The 15,406-nt window shown below is 43.1% G+C and overlaps 2 protein-coding genes across 4 annotated transcripts; one reads left to right on the top strand and one right to left on the bottom strand.

Annotated features, from left to right (window-relative positions):
- The first annotated feature begins 154 nt into the window (after positions 1-154).
- On the top strand, positions 155-4,205 carry Pdzd11 (PDZ domain containing 11). 3 transcript variants are annotated; one of them, XM_070040258.1, is made up of 8 exons: positions 155-240; positions 1,412-1,511; positions 2,489-2,572; positions 2,800-2,856; positions 3,148-3,246; positions 3,341-3,385; positions 3,486-3,546; positions 3,707-4,205. In XM_070040258.1, exons 2-8 carry the CDS (start codon positions 1,425-1,427, stop codon positions 3,739-3,741), a joined length of 468 nt encoding a protein of 155 aa, XP_069896359.1. In that variant the 5' UTR covers positions 155-240; positions 1,412-1,424; the 3' UTR covers positions 3,742-4,205. The 3 variants fall into 3 exon arrangements, with proteins under 3 accessions (XP_069896359.1, XP_069896358.1, XP_069896360.1); XM_070040257.1 differs by having other exon boundaries at positions 165-279; XM_070040259.1 differs by lacking the exon at positions 3,341-3,385 and having other exon boundaries at positions 165-279.
- Positions 4,206-9,278: 5,073 nt separating this feature from the next.
- Positions 9,279-15,059, bottom strand: Arr3 (arrestin 3). The gene is given in 6 exon segments (XM_070039362.1): positions 9,279-9,517; positions 11,034-11,117; positions 13,373-13,506; positions 13,887-13,963; positions 14,592-14,685; positions 14,865-15,059. Coding segments are annotated over 6 exon segments (681 nt in total). The 3' UTR covers positions 9,279-9,420.
- Between the last annotated feature and the right edge of the window lie 347 nt (positions 15,060-15,406).

Raw genomic sequence — 15,406 nt, 5'->3', positions numbered from 1 at the left:
GTTCTAGAGGCGCTAGCCAATCGGAACGCCAACAGTCTGCAGGCCGAGCACGCACGTTGGCGCTCGTGAGATGACGCATAAGGAAGCGGGAAGCTAGCGCGCGCGCGCCGCAGCTAGGCCCCGCCTCTTTCGAGTCTCGCGAGTATCCGCTTCCGGTTCCCAGGCTGAATTGGCTTTGAGCCTAGGCGCCAGAGGCTCTGGGTCTATCTCCTGGTGAGGTGGTGCGGTGTTTACGCGGCGGTGAGCGCGGGACTCAGGATCGGGACAAGGATCTGGAAGGTGGCTAGTGGTGAAGGAATAGTCCATCTAGGGGCCCCTCGATTACTTTTTACCTCTAAGAAAAAGTGAGGCGGTGCCTAACTCCGAGTCCCATTATTGTAGTCAACACTCCCTTGGTTCTCGAAAATAACCTTTCCTATATGCGCACTTAATTTGATCTGTAAAATGAGGACGGTTAACATGTTCTGCAGGACTATTGTGAAAAAAGAGATCATGTCTCTAGAGTACCTACCAATATTTTTCTGTTTTCTTTACTCCTTACCTCCAACTGAAGTGTGAACTTGGCACACAGACCGATGGCTTTGGAATGGTTTGCAGCTGATACTTGAAATTTTTAAGGTTTTTTTTAGGAGGGCAATATTGGAATTTGAACTCAGAGCCTGGGACTTGTTAGGCTGATGTGATACTGCTGAGCCTCTATAGCCTTTTTTCCCCACCTGGTTATTTTTAGGATCAAATCTTGCTTCCTGTCTGGGTGCTTGACGGAATGGAAATCTGCCTACTTTAGGCTTTCAGATATTGCAGGGCTCACTCACTCTTGTCACTGTGTCTAGCTTGTCCAGCTTCTCTTCGTGGAGATAATGTCTCTTAAGAATTTTTCTGCAGGAAATGGCCTGGGACCATAAGCCTCCCAGTCTCAAATCCCACATAACTTGGGGTGACAATTGCCCACCACTGTGCCAAAATATGGGCGGAGAAGCAGTTTCTTCAACTTTTCTGCCTGGGCTGGCCTTAACCAAAGATCCTCTTAGGTTCAGCCTTCCAAGTAGTTAGTATTACAGATGTAAGCCAGTCACCTGTCTGCTGTCCTTTGGAATCTGTGAGTGTATGTCTGTGTGTCTGTGTGTGTCTGTTTGTGTACACATGCTGGTCCTGGGACTTAAACTCAGGGCCTGGGCACTATCCCTGAGTTATTTTGCTAAAAGCTAGCATTCTAACATGAGCAACAGTGCCACATTTGGGTTTTTGTTTGGTGCTCAATTGGTAATAAGATCTCCTGGATGTTCCTGTCCCAGCTTGCTTCAAATCTCTATCCTCAAATCTCAGTCTCCTGAATAGCTAGGATTACAGGTGTGAGCCACCAGTGTCTGGCTTGAATTAACTTTTGTCTTGACTCACCTTTTCTTTCCAGGGCCTTGTCTGAGATGGAAAGCCGGATTCCTTATGATGACTACCCAGTGGTTTTCCTGCCAGCCTATGAGAATCCTCCAGCATGGATTCCTCCTCATGAGGTGAGAGTCATCTATTTTGCCATGTAGAAAACATGACCAGGAATTTTCTCTCTAGGCATGAGATGATGCATGTAATATAGGATAGCAGGACTAGACAGCTAAATGGAGAGTGAGTCTTAGTCCTTGTTTTAACAAAAGACTCAGGGGGCTGGGAAGGTGGCTCAGTGGTAGAGCGCTTGCCTTGCATGCATGAGGCCCTGGGTTCAATTCCTCAGCACTACATAAGCAAAAAGAAAAAAGCCAGAAGTGGTGTTGTGGCTCAAGTGGTAGAGCACTAGCCTTGAGCTGAAGAGCTGAGGGACAGTGCCCAGGCCCAGAGTTCAGGCCCCCAACCCCCCCCCCAAAAAAAGACTCAGAAGCTGAATTCTGAACAATAGTGGTCTATTCTCAACTTATTTAAGTTTGACCAGATACTGCAAATGTCTGCCCATTCTAAACTTCTGTAGTTCCTTCTACAGTCCATTCATAACAGTGAATTCTAGAAATTCAGAGGTCTAGTTTCCATTCTTTTAGGAGATTTTTTTAAAAAGAGGGGAGGGCTTGGTGTCAGTGGCTTATGCCTGTGATCCTAGCTACTCAGGAGGCTGAAATCTGAGGATCATGGTTCAAAGCCAGTCCAGGCAGGAAAATCCATGAGACTCATATCTCCAGTTAGCCACTAACAAGCTACAAGTGGAGCTTTGTCTCGTCCTTGAGGGCTAAGAGGGCTAACCTTGAGCACAAAAGCTCAGAGACAGGTCCCAGGCCCTGAGTTGAGGCCCCAGGAATGGCACACAGAAAAGTGAGGAGGTGCTGGGCTGCTAGCATGTCCCAGTGCTCAACATCTATTTATTAGGGCAGTATTCTCTGTTGTACTTAAACTGAGTTTATGACTTTATCTTTTCCTGATTTGAGGATGATGCATTTGTGTTCCAGAAAAAGATGAATGTAAGGCCTAAAACTAAAAGTAACATTTTGGGAATTGTTACATCTTACAGAGAGTATACCATCCAGACTACAACAATGAGTTGACCCAGTTTCTTCCCCGAATCGTCACACTAAAGAAGCCTCCTGGTGCTCAGGTGAGTTTATAGAGGCTCTTTTACCAGGCTGAATTTGTCTCTGCCAAAAGTTGACCATGTTAGAGAAATAGGGTGGGAAGCAGGTAGAAAGATGAAGAAAGTTTTACAACTTTTCATTTCCCTTTGAGAAACACAGAAGTTGAGCTGTTTGTAATACAGTGGTGCTATTAAATATTCTTGTGGTTTTGGTCTATGTTAAGTCCCCATTTAGTGCTTTTGTCTTTCAGTTGGGATTTAACATCCGAGGAGGAAAAGCCTCTCAGCTAGGCATCTTCATCTCCAAGGTATGTGTGCCTGGTGAACTATATTGGATAGCTACTTACCTTTGTTATCAGATTACAGTACCCTGATGTTCCGAGGACTAAGAAAGATGACTTGGTGGACCCTTAGGATGGGCAGAATTGGGACATACCTTTTTGCCCTCCAAAACTTTCCATCTGGCAAGTTTCCTGTATCCCTAGATCTTTACATTAAAAAAACCCACAGTAACAATTTACATTTGAATGCCATCGAATTTCACATAATTTTCTGAAGTTACCCCATCTCAATTATATGTATTGTCCTTTTGCTAACAGGTAATTCCCGACTCTGATGCACATCGAGCAGGGCTTCAAGAAGGAGACCAAGTTCTAGCTGTGAATGATGTGGATTTTCAAGATATTGAGCACAGCAAGGTGAGCACAGCACTTGGGCTGTGGTGATATATGAAACCATCCCAAGTTGGACAAGTTTATGCTAATCTGTAACTTGATTTTTTTTTTAAAAAAGCACCTCTTCTGGGTAAATATACCAGATGAAAGCAGTGACCTAGAGGTGTGTGACCCAGAAGGTTGGACTTGCAAATCCCATCCCCCCTGATACAATCCAATCCCAGGTTTTATGTTTTCATTTGGAAAAACTGTGTTCCTTCTAGGCTGTTGAGATCCTGAAGACAGCTCGTGAGATCAGCATGCGTGTGCGCTTCTTTCCCTACAGTAAGTGCTTCTTTATTTTCTGGTTTAATTACCTTTTTGAGTCCTAAGAAGAAAGTCTTTAAATCCTTGTAATTGGAAATCCTAGACATTAGGGGTGGATATGTGGAGCACAGGCCTGAAATTAACCTCCTCTCTCTGTTCCTTCTCTTCTTTCTCCCAGATTATCATCGCCAAAAAGAAAGGACTGTGCACTAGAGAATTGTAACCCATAACCCTCCATGTGGAATCTGCCCCTAGGGAAGACACTTGGAAAATTTTCTCAACCTCTCCCTAGCATAGTGGGTGAAGAGGGTGGGAAAATAGCTAGCCAACTGCATTACCCAAACTGTACTGTACTTTTAATTCTGTAGTTTTCTAAGTGAGTTTAATTTTCTGAAAAGAGAAGAATGATAATACCTTGATATAGCCTTGCCTGTGAGGAACCCAGCAAGAAAAGGCAACTGACATTTATTGGTTATATAACACACTTACATATGTTAGCATTTTAATTACAAAATCAGTTAAAAAAAAGATCTTGAGGATTTCTCATTGGATTGGTCTAGTCATCTCATGCTGTCCTTGTACTTACTATTAGAGGTCTCATATTCTTTGAGGACTCAAATAAGACACTGTTTTTGCTCTTCTATCAAAAAAGTAAAACACAATACTTGATAAATACAGTGACTTGCATGATATTGATTGGATACAAAATGCTATTGAGGTAAGAAAAGGCTATGTCAAAGGAGAACCACTAGTCAGATATCAGTCTTCTCACCTGTAACCCTAGCTACTCAAGAGGCTGCCCAGGCAGGAAAAAAAAATCTATGAGATTGATCTCCATTTAACCACCAAAAAGTCAGAAGTGGAACTGTGACTCAAGTGATAGACTGCTAGTCTTCAGCGAAAAAGCTAAGGGACAGTGCCCAGGCTTTGAGTTTAAGCCCCAGTACTGGTACACAAAAAAAGAGGAGTCCTAAAAGAAACAACAACATTAAACGTGTTTCACAGCTGTCTGCCTAGCCAAATAGAGGCCAAGAAAACTTACCTATACTATAACTAAGAAATGGCATATAGTGAAAGACTCTGGGGGAAGTTTTCCTTTTCCAGAGTAGCTTTGGACATTTCTCTGCAGTAGCAATATTAATATAATATTAAACCAAGAAAAGGGACTTAGATATATTTTCTTTACCATGCAGCAGTAAGAAATTGGTTCCAATTTCCAACTTGTAGGTTGCTTTCCCCCAGAACTAAGTAACTCTATAAAAGTTTTCTAGTGAATTGAAGAGCAACATGCCCTTATGATGAAAACCTGCAATTTTTGTGGTATTGGGGTTTGAGCTCAGTGCCTTGTATTTACTTACAAGCATTCTGCCACTTGATCCAGGCCCCAAGCCCTTTTGGCTTTACCTATTTTTGGAATAGGATCTTGTGTTTTTGCCTTGGCTGACCTGGACCACAATTCTCTTATTTATGCCACCTGTGTAGCTGGTATGATAAATGTACATCATCATGCTCAGTCTTTTTTATTGGTTGAAATGTAGTCTTAACTTTTTGCCCAAGCTGGCCTCAACTCAAGTTCTGAGAAGCTAGTATTATAGTCATGAGTCACTATATCCAGTAAAAGCCCAAGATTTGACTTGAATCATGAAAGCTTAAATACATATTTCCAGTTTAAGTAAACAAGGGAAATAAGCATTCAAGTAGGGAAATACTATTCTAAGTACCATATAATACATATCTATAAGGAAACTGGCTCATTCTATATATCCCACCCCAACTGTTCTAGAGTCTCAGTGCCATTGCTGGGGGGGGCACTACATTGTGAGCAAAGTTAGAGGCAGAAGAAATTTAGCTTTCTCTATGATCCTAGGAAATTTATTATTTTATTTGTTCTTCTGATCCCCAGTGGGCATATGAAAAAAAGGCTGAAGCCAGGCATGGCAGCTCATGCTTATAATACTAGCTAACTTGGGAGGCAGAGATCAGCAGGATCACAATGCAGTGCTAGCCTACACAAAAAGAGATCCCTGGACTGGGAAGGTGGCTCAGTGGTAGAGTGCTTGCCTTGCATGCATGAGGCCCTAGATCGATTCCTCAGCACCACATAAGCAAAAAGAAAAAAGCCGGAAGTGGTGCTGTGGCTCAAGTGGTAGAGCACTAGCCTTGAGCTGAAGAGCTGAGGGACAGCGCCCAGGCCCAGAGTTCAGGCCCCTTGACTGGACCCCCCCCCCAAAAAAAAAAGAGACCCCTGTTTCAAATGTGAACACCTGTATTCTCAGCTACACAGGAGGCATAAATAGAATTGTGATCTAGGATAGCTGGAGCAAAAATACAAAACTCTATTCTAAAAACAACTAAAGCAAAAAGGGTTTGGGATATGGCTAAAATGGTAGAGCACTTGTTTAGTGAGGGCCTTAAGTTCAAACCTCAGAAATGCTCACTCCTCCCCAAAAAGGCTTACTTCTAGTTGGACACTGGTTGTTCACATCTGTAGTCTTAGCTACGTAGGAGGCTAAGATCTGAGGATCATGGTTTGAAGCCAGCCTAGGCAGGAAATTCCATGAGACTTATCCTCAATTAACTGGAAATTTTGGGGAGGTAGGGTGAGGTGGGCTCAAGTGATAGTGCTGGCCTTGAGTAGAAAAAGCTAAGGGACAGTGCCCAGGCCCTGAGTTCAAGCCCCAGTACTGGCACAAAAACAAACCCCTCATCTAAAAAAGCATATTAGGTGAGACTATTGTCCAATACTCCCTATTACTAACAGGATTTAAAACAATGCTTCCAACAAGTGTGGTCAACGTGGTTAAAAAGAGACTGGAAGGTCCCAGCCGTACATTAGCCATAAGAGACAAAAACTTTCCTGGCCTAAATTAGGTCTCACTCTGAGATACTCATGTTAGAGCACCAATATGAGGCAATTGCATTATACAATGTATAGATATGGTGTGGAGAATGTGTAATAACACACGGGTTAAAAGACTAGTCATTTGCCAAACATGGTTGCTCATGCCTATAATCCTAGCTACTTGGGAGGTAAAGGTAGAGTTGGGGACCAAGGTTTGAGACCAGCCTGGATAAAAACGTTTGCAAGACTCCATCTCATGGCTCAACATTGTGGCATGCACCTGTTATCCCAGCATCACAAGGAAGCACAAATAGGATTATAGTTCAGGCTGGCCCAGTAGTAAAGTGAGACCTTATCCTGAAAATAACCAGCTGAAAGAAAAGGGGCATGGAATGGCTTGAGGGATAAAGTACCTGCCTAGCAAGTGTGATTGCCCCAAATTCCATCCCAAGTACCATAAAATAAAATAAAAAGTTTCTTATCAAGAGTGTAAGAGAAAAGCAGAAGGTGAATTTCATTGGCTTTGCTAGTATGACAGCTGCTGTTGAACTGCATCCTGTGTCGATCAGAAAATGTAGGATGGAGTTTCCTGGTCATTCCAGAAGCTTCCCCTCAATAGCTGTGAAATGCAATCCAAAAATTACAGCACTTTCAGGGTTCTGTGTTATTCCTAAACTCTGAAGTTGGAAGAGTAAATTAATGTAAACCTTAAAAAACCTGGGAGTGGAGGAGAATGGCAAATATGGAAATATCAAACTTAGCAGACAGCCTAAGCTGTCCATGACAATGGCTTTTGATACCTGACTTCTTTAAGGACTCCAGTTGGATTTTGGCCACTAAATTAAATGAAAGTAATAAAATGACATGACTGGAGTTAAACCTCAACTCCTATATAGAAGAATTCTGATTGTATGATCCCCTTTACTTGAAACCGAAGAGCCACTTTGAGTTAATGTTACTCCTATCTTCCATTAAGTACCTCTGAGGCAGAAAACTTAGCCTGACCATTAACTCAGCAAAGGAAGCTTCCTTCTCTACTTGCAAACTACCCCAACACAGCTGGAGGAATAGTATCACTCCCTTTTTACCTTGGGATTAAATTATTTCTGGGAAGAAGGGCAGAAGACGTGTACACACACACACACACACACACACACACACACACACACACACACACAGGTTAAGGAGACTGGATCCCTGAACAGTGGCGGCTATAGCCCATGTGACCAACCAATCTCAACATGCTATTTCAATTAAGGAAGACCTTATATACAGTAGATTTTAGAGTTTAAGGTATCTTGAACTTCATCTGTGTTGCAGGTAGAAATTAGATAAAGGCAGAGAAACCCTGAATCATCATGAGGCTTGTTAATTCAGGAATAGCAGATTTTTTTTCTTCTCATTTTTTATTCAGAGGCAGTGTGAGGAAGTGCTATCCCACTGAGATAAGGGGATCCTAAGGAGTTGGGGTTCATTGTTTGATAGTTTCCTTCTTTCTTTTTTCTCTCTTTCTTTCTCTCCCTACCTCCTTTCCTTTCCTTTCCTTTCCCTTTGTTTCCCTTTCTCCCTTCCTCCCCACCCCCCTTTCTTCCTTTCCTTTTCTTTTCCTTTCTTTTTTCTTTTCTTTTTGCTCAAGATTAGCATTCTACCACTTGAGCCATACCTCCACTTCTGTTTTTTGCTAGTTAATAGAGATAAGTAGCTCTTGGATTTGTCTGCCTAGGATGGCTTTGAACTATGATCCTCAGATCTCAGTCTGTTGAGTATGTAGGATAACAGGTGTGAGCTGCAAGCACTCATCCATTGTATGATTGTTAACATTATTTAGTTCTCCAAATACATGGTCTTCAACAGGAAGTCAGTTCTAATATTTGTATGCAGAAGAGAGGTACTCTGAACTCTCCTTTTCCCCCAATACTAGGATGGGATGTGGAGGCTTGCCCTTAAGGAGATTATCTTGACTCTACTTCCCAACACTTAAAATCCTCAGGTGAGTTGGCCTAGAAGGCAAAAATGGACATGTGATTCCTTGATGGTAGGCTTACTTGGTAGGTACACTTGAAGCTGTTGTCCATGAAACAGATGCTGATGGGTGTATATCCCCCATAAATAGGCCAACCATTTTTCTTTCTCCCCCATCTTTCCCTAAACACACAAATACTCCAATACTTCCAAAGAGGAAATAGCTCCTTTAAGATCCTCACCTGCCAGCTACAGGGGGCTCACAATTGTAATCCTAGCAACTCAGGAGCTAAGATCAGAGAGTTTTGGTTCTAAGTCAGCCCAGGCAGAAAAGTCTGGGACTCTTATTTCGAATTAAGTAGCAAAAATCTGTACAAGTAGAAGTGTGGCTCAAATGGCAGAGTGCCAGCCTTGAGTGACAAAAGCTAAGGGACAGTGTGCAGGCACTGAGTTCAAGCCCCAGTATCAGTGCACACACAAAAAGATCCCTACCCCCATACCATCCCATACTATTCCCACCTTCTTATTCCCTGACCCACACTATTCTACTTTCCCAGCAATATGAGGCTTAATTTGAACTGCACATGGTGTTTGTTTTTCTTGTTTGTCTCCAGGCCAAAGCCTCTAGCCTTACTCCAAAGCTTGTGTAGACCAAAGGCAACATCACCGAGATTGGAGGTGGGGGGACAGCAACACTGGCTTCCTACTCTTGGTACTCTGCCATCTGACAGTTGTCTTTGGGCATAGCAATGCCTCTTTAGCTTCTTCCTTGCTGCTCCTGCAGTGCCTGCACTTGGTGCTAGGGCAGTGGGGTGATAGCAGTAGTAGGTGATAAAGAGGGGATAGGGGTATCTGAGACTATAGGGAAAGCTGAAGGACATAGGGAGCACAGGTAGCATTGTGAAATAGGTGTTAGGGGACTAAGGGTAATCTAATCATGGGGCAGTTGTGGGGGAGGCTGAAGAAGGGTAGATCATTCTCAATAGTTCCATTGTCCTTCAGGAGGAGGAACTAGAAATCAGATCAATAGCAAAGTCTGGACAAAACAATTTATTAGTGGGTTGCAGTGTGGGCTCTGAGCTGGGCACTCACCACCCCTCCTCTCCCTCAGTGGCCAAAGCCTTCTGCATCTGGGCCTCATGGTGTTCATGCTGTGTGAACTCCTCAATGACAATGTCTTCTGAACTTGCAGAGGCAGTAGAGGGAAAGAGGACGAGAAGTCCCTTTCTTAGAATTCTCTACATTCACTCCTTATCTCCACTTCCCAGAAGTGATCCCTTCCCTGCTTCTCACCTGGGCCCCTCAACCCCTCTCGATAGTGCTCCTGCCCCACCCCCCTGCCACACTGACTTGTGGCCTTTCAATCCCTTTGGAATCTCCCAACTAAAAATTCTCCCAGTGGGGCTGGAAGTGAAATAAGAAAAGAAGATAGAATGGAGGGAAAGGATCAAAGAACGACAGAAATCAGGGGAGAAAAAGGGGAGGTGACAGAGGGAACAAGAAAATAGAAGGGGGAAAGGGAAAAGGATGATTTTGAGAAGACAGACTAGGGGGAGGGAAAGTTTAGGAAGAGCACTGAACTGTGACATGGAGCTAAAACATATGTTTCCACTACACACATCTTGAATGCAATGCCCTAGGGAAGCTTTTTATGTTTCCATCGTAAAAAAAAAAAATGCAAGGTTGCATCAAGAAGAGAGGGTGGCTCTTCCAGGCCTCACATTCCCTTACCTAGTGACTTCTGTGGCAAGCATGGAGAGAGAGAAAAGATAGAGCAGAACTTGATACAGGACATTCTGGGACAATTTCATTTTCCAGAATGATTTTTTGTTTGTTTGTTTGTTTGTTTTGCCAGTCCTGGGGCTTGAACTCAGAGCCTGGGCACCGTCCCTGAGCTGTTTTGCTCTACCACTTGAGCCACAGCTCCACTTCTACCTTTTATTTAGTAGTTTCTTGGAGATAAGGGTCTCACAGACTTTCCTGGCCTGGCTAGCTTTGAGCCTCCATCCTCAGATTTCAGCCTCTGGAGTAGGATTACAGGTGTGAGCCACTGGCACCTGGCACCAGAAGACATTCTTTACTCTTATTCTTCTCCCTCTCTGTCTAGCCTTTGACCTCTCCCCAAGCTGCTATCTCCAGATCATGAGATCAGAACTACTTGGTGCCTAACCCTTGGGAAGACCTGTGCTGAGAATCTCGCCTGGTCACTCACCATGAGATGGCTTTGGATGGATCCGAATCAGAGGCAGCTCCACACCAACATCCCTGCAAGGACTCTGTACTCATCTTCCCACAAACCCACTCCCTGACCCTTCCTCCCTCCTTTGGTTTTTCAGCCTCAGGATACCCTCAAACTCTGCCTAGTCATTCCTTGGGTCCCCTTTGTATCCTAGTCTTCTCATCCACAGTCTCTCACCTGGCTGTCAGATCTCCTAGGATGCTGTGGGTAGAATGATACCCCAAATTAGTAAGTGAAATGGGCAAGGGATAATCTAGTTTTACTAGGGTTTGTGGGATCATAATAAGGGTCAGCAATAGTATAGATGTCTGGAAGGAAGATGACTTGCTCACTGAGCTCACAGGATTGGGAGCTTAGTCTGGGAGAACAGCTTGAACTGGGTCTGCCCAAGTGCAAGAGAAACAATGAAAAAGCCTTGCCTTTCCCAGACCCTGGCCAGATGAACTTGGAATCCTCACTTACCCCTCACAGGACATTGTCAAGTTGACTCTGACTTTGTAGGATACCAGGATCCCCAGCAGTTCTTTGTTCATTCCAGGTGGAAGACTGCAAGTTGTAGTTAACCATTTTTTGTGTATTGGAGATACACAGAGGAGTAATACCTTTAGTTCCTTCCTGTATATTCCCATTACCACATCCTATTACCTTTATCTTCTCCCAAATACCTCCCAGGCTCTTATCCCTCCTACCCATTGGGTATATATTTCTCTTTCTTTGTTTTTTAATTTTTATTTATTTTTTATTGTGGAAATACTGAACAGAGGGGTTACAATTACATGGGCAAGGGCTGAGAAGGTGGCTTAGTGGTAGAGCGCTTGCCTTGCATGCCTGAGGACCTGGGTTCGATTCCTCAGCACCACATAAGCAAAAAGAAAACAGCCGGAAGTGGCGCTGTGGCTCAAGTGGTAGAGCGCTAGCCTTGAGCTGAAGAGCTGAGGGACAGCGCCCAGGCCCAGAGTTCAGGCCCCACAACCGGACCCAAAAAAAACCAAAACAAAACAATTACATGGGCAAGATAATGAGTACATTTCTTGTCAAGCATTGTAGCCTCCTCCTTTGTTTCCCCTTCCCATCCCTTCCCAGCCTCCCCCAACCCTCCCACTATTTCTCTTTCTTTTTTAAATATATTTTTATTGTAAAGATACTGTACAGAGGGGTTACAGTTACATGAGTAAGGTAATGAGTACATTTCCTATCGAGCCTTGTTACCCCCTCCTTTGTTTTTTCCCCTACCATCCCTTCCCCACCCACCTATATTTCTCTTTCTAAAATTCAGTTTTGCCAGGCTCTGCTGGGCTTTCAAACCCCAAAGCAACCTGCCTTCCTTATCTACAATTTCTAAGCTTTCCTGCCTAACCCTAATATTTGAGGTGCAAACCCCTTTAGGCGGATTCATGTCCTCTGCATGTTCTAAAAACACCATGTGAATTTCCACCTTTGAATCTCTTCCCATTCCATATTCACAGTCTGGAATGTTCCTTTCTTCCTCTGTTGCTATCCAGATGTTACACATTCTTCATGAGCAAGCTCATTCTGTCTCCTCTAAGAGGCCATTGCCAGCTATGTTGGCTTAAATTCTATTGGAGTCATAATCTGTACCACATGTGCTAACATTTAACTATTAGATTGTATTTGCATTTCTCATTGTTCTTTGACTAGGGCTTATATTGAGTGGGGGTGGACACTATCTTAAACTTCTTTGTATCCCCACATTGCTTAATATAAGAACAAGCATTTAATAAGTGCTCAATAAAAACCTACAGACTAAAAGTTAAATATAAACTTGGGAAAGTCTCTTCATTGCTCTGGGCTCTTGATCTTCTGTCAGTAAAATAATGTTTGATAATTCCTACAAATATTTCTAGCAATGACGATCATTGGCTACTTGTTTGATATGGCATGGAGAGAGGTAGGGAAATTTATGATTGTCATATGGTTGTAGTGGCTTTTGGAGGGAGATAAAACTAACATGAGATCTTCCAAAGGCAAAGGACCAAATGAATGATGCCATAGAATTCTGTCAACTCTCTCCTCCTTCTATCTATCTCAAGCCAGTACTGGGACTTGAACTCATGGCATTGTGCTCTCTCTTAGTTTCTTTGCTCAAGGCTGGTGCTTTACCACTTGAGCCATACCTCAGCTTCCAGCTTTTTTTGTTACTTAGAGATAAAAGCCTGTCAGATTTGTCTGCCTGTCTGGCTTTGAACCCTGATCCTTGATCCCCCATGAGTAGCTAGGATGATAGGCACAATACATTGGTACCTACCTCATTTCCCTTTTTTTGTCCTTCTTTCCCCCATTTCTCATCTCCTAATCTTCCACTCCATTTCTGTCTTCTCTAGAGAGTAATTATTATAGAGATCAGTATGGAGATCCAAATGGTATCTATCAGAATCCTGTTCCTCTCTTTTAGTAATACAAGGCTGGACAAGTTCCTTCTCTTTGAGCCTGAATCTGTAAGTGTGAAACCAATAGCAATACCTGTCCAGTCCACTTTCATGGGGTTCTTATGATGATAACATGGCACATCTATTAGGCGGTTGTGCCCTGTGTGATATTACACAGCATAAAGATATTCTATCTATATTTTTTGTTTCCTATTACCATAATCTGCTATTGGTCCCATAGGCATTATTTAGCTTGCTGATGGCTCTCAGGCCTGGAAGCATTCTGAACCCTGGCCTAGAGACATTTTAAAAAAGTAAGGAGGGTCTACTGAAGATGAAACCTCAGAGCTGTATATATAGCATGTAGAATGATTTAGGGAAAGAGGTGAAGGCTGTAAGTTATTTTGAACTTACATTGTGCTAAAGGCCAGATTGCTATCTTCATGCTTGAGCTTGCCATCCAGTGCCAGGCCCTGTTTCCAGCAATTGGAAGCCATGATTGGAGTTACTGAAAAGCTTTGGGAGAAGCTGGAGTTAGCAGCTACAGTCTCTGGAAGTAGAACAAGAGAAAAACTTAGGGTATGTTTGCTAAATTAATATATGTTTACTCCCAAGAGAATCTTACATAATCTCAAGAACCTCCTGGAGTACCCAAAGGGTGACATGTCCTACTATGAAGAGCAGGAGGTACTTACTCTGGTAGGAAATCCCTTTGCCCATGCTCTTTCTTAGCAATGTAATGGTCTTCCCATGAGTAAGTCATGTCTCCTCCCTCTGGTTCTCTTGACAGTTCCTCCCACATTGACTTTTCTCATTCCTGTGTCTCCCTCCCATTTGTTTTTTCCCCATCCCTCTCCTATGCCTCCTGGCCCTCTTCCTACCATGTCACTCTTTGGCTCTGGCACCAGCCCCCAGCCCCAACCCTAGCTCACGTGAACTCCTGAAGGAACACGGTCTTAGTGTACTTGTCTAATGAATATAGGACAACATCTGTGATCTGGTCAACTGAACAAGCAAGGAAAAGCACATGATTATAATCAGTCATCTTTAAGACTCCAGCTCATAGCCTCAGATATGGGCACCCTATGTACTAGGCTGCAAGATATGATCATGGATGAAGATAAATATGTTGATAAGCTTGTGTTGGAGGGATTGCTGAGATGAATGCAAAAAAGTTAAAAGGATATAGAGTTGTAGAAAGACAGTGACTAATTGTAGTCATTATATTCAATGTACATAATGTAAAAAATGAAGTATATATCTTGAGGGTAAGAACAGAAGGGAGAAATAGGGGAGAACAAAGGAAGTGATGACATTGACCAAGAAACATTATACTCTTGACCTGACCTACAGAATCGTAACACCTTTGTACAATGACATAATAATAACAGGAAAAACTGCAATTAAAAAAAAAAAAGAAAGAATTGGGGGGGGCGAGGGGGAGGATGGGAAGGGAGGGGTAGGGGAAACAGAGGAGGCTACAATGCTTGATAAGAAATGTACTCATTATCTTGCCCATGTACTTGTAACCCCTCTGTACAGTATTTTCACAATAAAAATAAATAAAGAAAGAAAGAAGAAAGAGCACTGTGATTTGAGGGACAGATGTGGGGCAATGGGAAAAGAAGCTTACCTGAAATCTTGATTTATTTGATGATCTTGCTGGTACAGTTGTTGATGGAAATATTAACAGTATTAACAGTGATGGGTTCTCCGTGGTAGTGAACCTGAAGTAGCAGAGAAGCCCATCACAAGGATGGAGGGAAATGCCCACATCAAGACCTAGAATTCTTGTTTCCTTACTACCATTGCTGTCTGCCTCCCATCTTGGCCTACCTGTATATAAACAGTGAAAAAAAGATAGCAGAGGGGGTACTGCAGTAGGGCAGTAAGTGGGGTCACCAACCTCCTTGTCCATCCAGGCCTGAAGTTGTACGGGCTGAGCTGACAGAAGGAAGTGGTGAATGATCTGAGCCCTGGGACCAGGACCTGGCTCCAAGGGTGCAAATTGTATTTTCCGGACAACCAGCCTCACAGAATCACTGAATAGAGACCAAGGGTTTACCCAGAACACCTCATTGTTAACCACAGACATCCCCATGACACCCATAGTCTAGTCCTTGCTTAGATATCGGAGTATAAGAATGCTTCTCATGGAGAATTCTTCTAGACTCTCAGTGTAAACATCTAGATTGTTTGCAAACTATAGGCTACTGAGCAAATTTGGCCTATTACCTGTTTTCATATGGCCTACTAGCTAAGAACAATTTCCATATTTGTAAATGGTTGAAATAATCAAAAAGCAACATTCCAGGACAAATGGACATTATATATATTCCAACTTCAATGTCTGTAAATAAAGTTTTGGGGGGGTAGATGGGAGGGCGTGGGGGGGGGAGATGGGAATGGATAGGAAGGGGAAACAAAGTAGGAGGCAACAACGCTTGA

This window comes from Dipodomys merriami, unplaced genomic scaffold, assembly GCF_024711535.1.
Source record: "Dipodomys merriami isolate MVZ:Mamm:240054 unplaced genomic scaffold, mDipMer1.0.p SCAF_3, whole genome shotgun sequence".
NCBI lineage: Eukaryota > Metazoa > Chordata > Mammalia > Rodentia > Heteromyidae > Dipodomys > Dipodomys merriami.
The sequence above is the reverse complement of the archived record's forward strand: the minus strand, read 5'-3'. Positions and strand labels throughout refer to the sequence as shown.

Coding starts and splice junctions, on each gene's coding strand:
- Pdzd11 (XM_070040258.1), top strand. CDS start 1,425: ATGGAAAGCCGGATTCCTTATGATGACTACCCAGTGGTTTTCCTGCCA. Junction 2,573..2,799: donor AGAAGCCTCCTGGTGCTCAG/GTGAGTTTATAG, acceptor TTTGTCTTTCAG/TTGGGATTTAACATCCGAGG. Junction 3,547..3,706: donor TGTGCGCTTCTTTCCCTACA/GTAAGTGCTTCT, acceptor TCTTTCTCCCAG/ATTATCATCGCCAAAAAGAA.